The following is an 8036-nucleotide window of genomic DNA, read 5'->3' as shown; positions in this document are numbered from 1 at the left end:
AAATCTTTATAACAACAGACCAACCCACCAAATAACAATTCGGATAAAATTTCACGGTATCTATCAACTTAATTATTTATACACTATTTAAAAACAAAAGATTGTGTGGCAAATTGGTTGGCCAAAGATGATGTCCATGGAGATTACGAAGCAATAGACTGGCTATAGCTGCACGCTCCCCTGCTTAGTCTCCTATAGGATGACTTAGATTACAATATTTCTTTTCATCTGTGTGTTCTTTTTCCCTTTCAGTTTGTTTTCTATTTGGCTATTGTACAAAAATAAAATCCAAAATAAGAGACTAATTATTAAATTATTTACCAAAATATTCTTATTTAATAACTACTTTATAATGGAAGTATGAACAAAAAATTAATTAAAAGAACTTGAGAAAAATTACACTAAAATATGAGATTGATAAATATATAAACAGAAATAATAAAATCTAAACTAAAAAATACATTGAATCTGAAATATAGCTCTAAGGAATGAAATATCACACGAGATGATTGTGGAAATAGCTTATACAGAAAATTGTTTGATCTGCTGCATGGTACCTTCTCATCACTTTAATCAGAAGGATGCAAAAGTTGCACCAATAGTAGCAATCAAAACCATGTTACATGTTACAACATTTTGTGGCCGCCATGCCTAAGAAAGAAGCATCAAAAGCATGAAATATATATATAGGAATTTTCCAATTAAACAGCCATTAACCTAGCTTTTCCCTCAAGGATTTATCCACCATTAGCAAGGAGAAAAGAGGTTTTTTTTTTAAGATTTCATTTAAGGTCTATTACTATTATACATACACATTTTTGAAGGTTATCAAATTGGAGAAACTAAAACAGCTGTGTTTCCAATTACTGGCTGGAGACTGGCCGCTTTCTCAAGCTGTTTCCAGGCTTCCTTCCGCTTCTCGGCTTCCAAGCTAAGCAGCGCTTCTTCCTCCTTGAACTGGGTGAGGCAGGAGACATACAGCTTCTCGTCCATCTCCACAAACATCTTCCTAACGTTGTGAGTTAAGTTGAGAACTGCCTGGTTCCAATGGCCTTGACAATTCCTATCTAATGCTGGAAATATGATCGGCAAGATTACCTGACGGTTGTGAGCGATCAGGTTGACAATGTGGTCGTTGTTCCACAAGAAAAGGGCTCTTTCAGCTACCTGAAACAGTCCAGGTTGAACCCAAAAAAAATAGTATATTTTAGCAAATAAGAAGAATGATAAAATATTACGAAAAACTAAAATATAATTTTACTCCTTGATTTCTTCAATCTTTAGTTTAGTGCCTACTCAAAAAATAACGTTTCAAATTGGCCTCTACCAATGTAACTTTCGGTGATGAAAGTGCTACAATAAGTAGGATCGATAATTTCAAGAATACTGCGTGGTTAGCGGAGTATGGTCCTTCTTTACTCGCTATTATTTGACAACTTACAGATAATTTAAAACACATGCGAGGCCAAACCATATTCACAAAATTATAATTTCACTTGATGGTAGGGGCTTCTTTAAAACAGTTACATGGGTAGAGACTGAAATAAAGGCCTTCTTTCTGTACAAGGACTAATTTCAACATTGATGATATATGTAACAGCTAGATTTATATTTTAACTATAGTTTATTTCAAAAGGAACACTATGAATATAGATAGAAAAAAATTGCAGGCTCGCAGAAATATTAGTTCGAAAAGGCAAGATGCCTGTGATTCCAAATGATAACTTAAAAGAACTAGGACATATGCTTCAATAAATATCAAGAGCTCTAATATACGAACTACTTTAAAATCCTGCAACCGGAAAGTAACATAATCTAACAAACAAGGACCTGCAGAGAATAATCTCCAAATAATAGTTGCAATATGTTTTAACTTTCAACATGATAAAAAAAAAACAACATTATTATTCAGTGTTTTTGCCTCTCTCAATTTAAGGTGTTGGAAATCAATCAAATTCATAGAGACGAGCTAAAGTGCATGAATTCAATTCTTACTGAAAACCCTAGAATGGATTAAGCAGACAACAATAACCAAAATATCAGCAAATGGATTCAGTATAACTCAACTAAACAACTGTACCTGAAAGTGAGAACTGTTGATGCAGCATCCAATTCGCCAAAACAATGGCACCATGACCCTCTGGAACTCTACCATGTTAATAACTTCCAAAATTTCCTCCAATTCACCAAGGAACATCACCTCCTTCTGACTATTGGTTATTGGCCAATACTTCAACAATCCCCTAATCACGGTGCTCGCCAACTTTGGCTCCTTCTCGATAAACTGAGTGATGCAATAGGACAATTGCTGGAAGTATACCCCCATGGATTTTGGCTTGTGCAAAGGGATCAACACCCTCCAAAGGAAGATCTTATGCTCCTCCTTCAACGGCAAAGCAAAACCACTAATTATACTCCCAAAGATCTCCAACAACTCAGCAATCCCATTGTGCCTCTCAGTCTCAAACACAAACCTATAGAACAAATTGTTAATAGACTTTCTCATGTAAGGCCTGTGCACCATGAATTTACCATAAACCCTATGCATTATGGTTTTCAAGCAATCCCTCTCCCTAGGATCCTCTGAATCAAACAACTCTAGCAGTTTTGAAATGAATGAATGATCAATGTACTTCTTTGCCACCTTTGCATCAACGCAAGGAGAACTAACAAACTTAAGCAACAAATCATACACAATTTGCAAGTGTGGCCAAGCAGGATCAAAAGAGGGCTCATCATCATCATTCTCACCACCACCACTGCCTCCACCACCAGAGCCACCCGACCGGCCGGACCGGTAATTTGGTGGAAAAACACGGAATAAGTTAAAGGCACACATTCTACACATGGCTAGAATAGCAGGCTCAGTGAATTTAACAGAACCAGAAGCCACAAACTCAACAAGTTCAATCAAAGTTCTTCTTTTCACATCCTTTTCCATGGTGTTTTTACTGGGGTCAGTGAAATCAAACGTGACACAACAGAGGCTAAGCTTGCTAACAAAGAGGTTCATCTTCTCTGAGTTTGGGACATCCTTGAAAGGGACCAAGGGTTCAATCCCGGAAACGGTGCTGGTCGGAAAAACCGAAGACGTGCGCTTCGCGGCGGAGGAGCTGCCACCACCACCAGTGGCGGTATGGGACCGGTTGTGGTGGTTTTTTCCCGCAGCACATGGGGAATCGAGGTTGTGAATAGAGGAGCTCGGCTTGGAGGATGAGTCGACCCGGCTCAACTCCTCCAAGTCCACGTCGAGCTTCTTGTTGCGAGGAAGCTTGCTGAGGAATTGCTTGAGCATTGTGCCTACCCAGTTGGTGACTCGGGTAAACTTAGAAACTTTTTGAGAAACCCATCAAGGGAAGAATCAATATGGGTCAAACATTTGGGGTTCAGAACCGTGGTTGGCCAACCTGATATGAAATAAAAGTGCAATGGCAAAAGAAATTCTTAGTCCAGCCACAATCCACTTTTCTTTAACTAGTAATATCTCCCATTATATTATATACTTATACCATATCATGGGTTGTTATCCCATAAATTAAAGCACAAGTTTATCTTACATTGCTTTAAAAATAAACTTTTATTCATAAAAACTGAAAAGCATGCTGAAACTCCAAATTTCATAAAGAAAAAAAATTTAGGTATCATAAATTGATTTAAATTGAAGTCAAATTATTGAAGTTCGCTTCTAAAAAGTTGTCTGCCATCACATATATATAAGGATTGAAGGGTTATTGCAAATAAATAATTGCAGTTGATGCTTAAGTTTAAATGGAAACAAAGGTAGATGCACATTGACAGAAGACATTGCAAATCTCTTGGAAGCTAAACCTTTAAGGTTTACGATGTTCAAGTTTAAAATCTTTAGAGGACCCATGCTGCTTCTAGTTAACATTAACAATCAAGCCATATTATATAAAGGAGATGAGACAAATAAACACAGCCATCATGAAATTCTCCTAAAGGGAAAATATATAATCTGAAAAACCAACACAAAGAAACCTATCCAAATTGCTGGCCACAACTTGCAAGATTACCAATTTTCCATATACCTTAATGAAAAGAAAACTTAAAAACTATATTAGCAACTTAATTTCCTAACATGCAAGTTTATAAAAGGATTAAAAGCATTGAATTTGATGCTATCACCGATCAACAGAAAAGCAACAGGACAAAAGTTTCCAAATAAAGCCATAAGCATCTTCAAAAGTGCATGAGTCCCGATTTGTGCAAGAGCAGACTTAAATCCTCATTTCCACTTCAAAATTCTTGGTGGAAATAAATTTAGACCACATTACACACATAGATATCACAAGATCACAGATTAATCATGGAAACAAATTAAACAAAAATTAAAACATCTCTCAGAGGCAGCATGCATTGCTCTGTGTGTGTGTGTGTGTGTGTGTGTGTGTGTGTGTGAGAGAGAGAGAGAGAGAGAGAGAGAGAGAGAGAGGGAGATGCAATGTAGGTTGTACCTTGAGAGTGGATGAACCGGCGCCGGCGAGCGAGGCCGATTCCGGCAACCTGCGATTGGAAGATTGGGGGAAGTTAGGGTTATGCTGTGAGAAATGGTAGGCTAGGGTCGGGGCGCGATAACACAAGTGATTGGATTTTTTTTTTCTTTTCTTTTTTGTTGTCTCTGATTGTAACGGCGTGAACTGAGTGGGGATCTGTTGCGGGACGTTACTAACCGCCGTTGAAGGAGCAGTTTGAGTTTGTTGAGGTGTACAGGAGGCGCCGCGCGACACGGGAGGATGGCGGATCGGTGCTTCTTCCTTCTTGTCGGCGCCTCACATTCCGCCGTCGTCAGTCAAGCAGATCACGCCGTCTGCGGTGGCTCACTACGTCTCTCCTTCCGCCTCCGTAGCTCTCACTCTCACTCCCACTCTCTCTAAGAATTTTCTGCAGAATTTTTTGTTACGTGATTATGTCTTTTCCTTATTTTTTATTTCCTACAGATCTCGCAATTCGATTCTTACTTTTGATGTTCAGTCTAATCTTGTTTTGTAAAAAGTAAACTATTAATTTTTGTCTTTAAAATTTATTAAAAATTTTAAAATATTTTTAAATTTTAATTTTATTTTTAATATTTTTTATTTGTATTATTTTTTTTTAAATTTTACTCTCTCAAAAATAAAAATTATTCACCAACATCATCATTTTTTAATTTTTTTTTAAAATATTTCTGCTGTTATCATTTTTATTTCTTTTGTCTTAATTTTATATCCACCCATTACCATTAGGGGTGACAAGAGGGAAGCTTGTCCTGTCCCGCCGAAAGTCCATCCCGCTCTACTTAATGATGCGGTCCTAAAATTCTACCTCACCCCATTTAACAGTAGGTTGACGGACTAATTCTGCTAAATCTTCTTTTTTTTTACTATTAACTATTAAATAATATATATAATTTCACAATCATTTTAATAAATTTATAATTTCTAAAGATATACAAAAATTCTAATTTTTATATTTACAAATATTAAAGTTTTTGTAATTATAAATATCTAATAAATATAATTATAAACCAAGTTTTCATCCAAAACATAATTATAAATATTGTCTCCAAAGCAAAATAAACATAATCCAAAACACTCAATTTTTATCTTCATTCTCTTATAAGTTAAGTTGAAAAAAATTGGGTTTTGGTAAAAAAAATTACAAAAATACCTCCTTACAAAAAAAATACTAATCCCGGCGGGACAGCCCGCCCCACCCTGCCAAAGCCCGCGGTTTAAGTGGTGCGGGTTAGACGAAATTTTGCTATTTAACGGTTCTAATTTTTCAGCCTGACCTGCCTTTTTTGGCAGGTTATGCGAGTCAACTTAGCGAGTTTAGGTTTGTTTGCCACCTCTAATTACCACCACTCCTACCAATTCCTTTTCTGCCATTGCAATACCCTTTTTTTATTAACTATGACTACCACCACTTCTAATTTCACTATGAAAATACTTTCATTGTATTGTAGTTGTCATCCCAAATTTCATAAAAGTCACCTAGTATCAAACATTTCACTCTTCAACAGCAACAATAACAACAAACAATAAAAATAAAGTGAAGGAGAGAAAACAAATTCATTTAGACACAAATCTAAAAGAATTTTTTTCGAAAGTGAAACTCTAATACGGACAAAAAAAAAAGGCAGTGATTGCCGTCGAACGTGAAAGCGGAGAGTAGATAGAGAAATAGAGGTGACGGTGGCACAGTGACAACAACAACGATGAGGATGGTGGTAGTAAAAGTGACAATGATATACTGACAATATACAAAAAAGGAGGTGTGGTATTGAGGAAGTGACGAGAACTAAAAAATAAAACCTTGTTTTTTTGCAGTGGATTGAGGAATAAGAAAGTAAACATACAAAAAAATTGTTTTGCTTTTCTTAGATTAGTGAAGATGGGGAAAAAAATGAAAGCTAGTGGATTAAAGAAAGAAAGAAAAAAAAAGTGTGTTGTTAATGTCATAAGAATGTTTATGTTCTTCACCTCGTGAAACTGAAGTTTGGTTTCTTGATTTAAAAGTAGAGTGGCTTAATCAAAGAGTGATAATATGTCGCGAAGTGTTCATCAAATATTCTATCTTACAATAGTTTTATTAAGTGCTCTATAAATTTGGTGATATAGTGAAAACCTTTGTACTTTGGTGAGGTGGACTAGAAATAGGTGAAAAAATTATACTGAACTAGAATATGTCGTGTTTGCATTTTTTGCTATTTATTTTTTTAAAATAGTGTGGAAAGATGATTCTTTATAAGTGCTTAGAAATTTGTTCAAACTCTTGAAAAAGTTATAGTAGAAAATCATTTGCATTTAAGCTTTCATTTATTTTATACAAGTGATACAAAAAATATTAAATATATGATTTAAACGCTTGAAGTTCACTTATAAATCCACGAAAAATTGAAATCTAGTTGCTTAAAGAAAGAAAGAAACGAAAAGTATGTGTTGTTGATATCATGTGAATGTTTATGTTTTTCACCCTATAAAACTAAGGTGGGGTGCACATGGCCCATCCCGACCTAAAGACTCGGCCAAGCTACGAATATTTTAGGAGTTAATTTGGTGTGATTTCAGCGGGTCTAAAGTCGGGTAAAAGTCTCAGAAATATAGCCGGTCATTATTCGGGTCGGATCCGGGTCAATGCGAATCTGGCTTCACCCGATCCATGTGCACTCTAAAAGAACTAAAAAAGATATATATGTTTTAAATTAATTTCAATATAATGTTATATTAATTATAAGCTTATTATTTTATTTTTAATCACACTTGTTGAATTATAAAATATATCAAAAAAGTATCAAATTAGAATTTATGAACAAATTCAAATTCAAATATGGATATCAACTTTTCGATAATAAATTTCTTCTTTATAAACAAGTGTATCATAAATAAGTTTCTTTATAAATAAGTTTTTTTATAAATTATTGTTAAAGTTTTAAAGACTGGTTTTCACTCAATATAGTTGTGACCCGAAAATGTTTAGGTTTTATCGGGTTTAGGATCGGATTAGGGTCTTAAAAATAGACTCGGCATACATTTAGGGTTGGGTTTGGATCAGGACAAATCCGGTTTCACCCGGCTTATAAACATCCCTAAACTGAGGTATGGTTTTTTGAATTTGGAAAAACTACCAAAAATACCCATAAAATTTACGAACGCTGATAAAAGTACCCATCAACTAAGGAAATTAACGATGTACCCATAGAAGATGGGTTCCGTATGACAAAAGTATCAAAACCCTTATTTTTCTAGTGCTTTTACTTTTACTACTAGAAATTTGCTAAACATACTAGAAATAAAAAAGATCTTTTTTTATTGAAAAAAATATTTTTTATTAAAATAATAGCACCCAAACAAACACTAAAAAAAAGTATAGAAGAATAACATTTTTTTTGAACAACTTAAATAATAGATTAAAAAAAATTAATTTTAATTTTTAAAATCAAATTTTAAATTAATTAAATATAATCCTTGTTTTGAATGGTTTGTAGGTTTGAAATGCAATTTTCTGTCGTTTGGATCTCTTATTGATCACCTAGG

At 34.7% G+C, this 8036-nt stretch overlaps 1 protein-coding gene across 2 annotated transcripts; it reads right to left on the bottom strand.

Moving 5' to 3' along the window:
* Window positions 1-476: 476 nt before the first annotated feature.
* LOC130944009 (serine/threonine protein phosphatase 2A 57 kDa regulatory subunit B' kappa isoform-like) lies at window positions 477-4963 on the bottom strand. Of its 2 annotated transcripts, XM_057872126.1 has the most exons (4): window positions 4692-4963; window positions 4476-4524; window positions 2081-3407; window positions 477-1167 (listed from the first exon to the last, which is right to left on the bottom strand). In XM_057872126.1, exons 3-4 carry the CDS (start codon window positions 3293-3295, stop codon window positions 829-831), a joined length of 1554 nt encoding a protein of 517 aa, XP_057728109.1. In that variant the 5' UTR covers window positions 3296-3407; window positions 4476-4524; window positions 4692-4963; the 3' UTR covers window positions 477-828. The 2 variants fall into 2 exon arrangements, with proteins under 2 accessions (XP_057728109.1, XP_057728108.1); XM_057872125.1 differs by having other exon boundaries at window positions 4476-4962.
* Window positions 4964-8036: the final 3073 nt, after the last annotated feature.

Source organism: Arachis stenosperma, chromosome 8 (assembly GCF_014773155.1).
Source record: "Arachis stenosperma cultivar V10309 chromosome 8, arast.V10309.gnm1.PFL2, whole genome shotgun sequence".
In the NCBI taxonomy this organism is placed as follows: Eukaryota; Viridiplantae; Streptophyta; class Magnoliopsida; order Fabales; family Fabaceae; genus Arachis; species Arachis stenosperma.
This window is presented reverse-complemented; position numbering and strand designations above follow the sequence as displayed.

Coding starts and splice junctions, on each gene's coding strand:
- LOC130944009 (XM_057872126.1), bottom strand. CDS start 3,295: ATGCTCAAGCAATTCCTCAGCAAGCTTCCTCGCAACAAGAAGCTCGAC. Junction 1,168..2,080: donor TCAACAGTTCTCACTTTCAG/GTACAGTTGTTT, acceptor GGACTGTTTCAG/GTAGCTGAAAGAGCCCTTTT.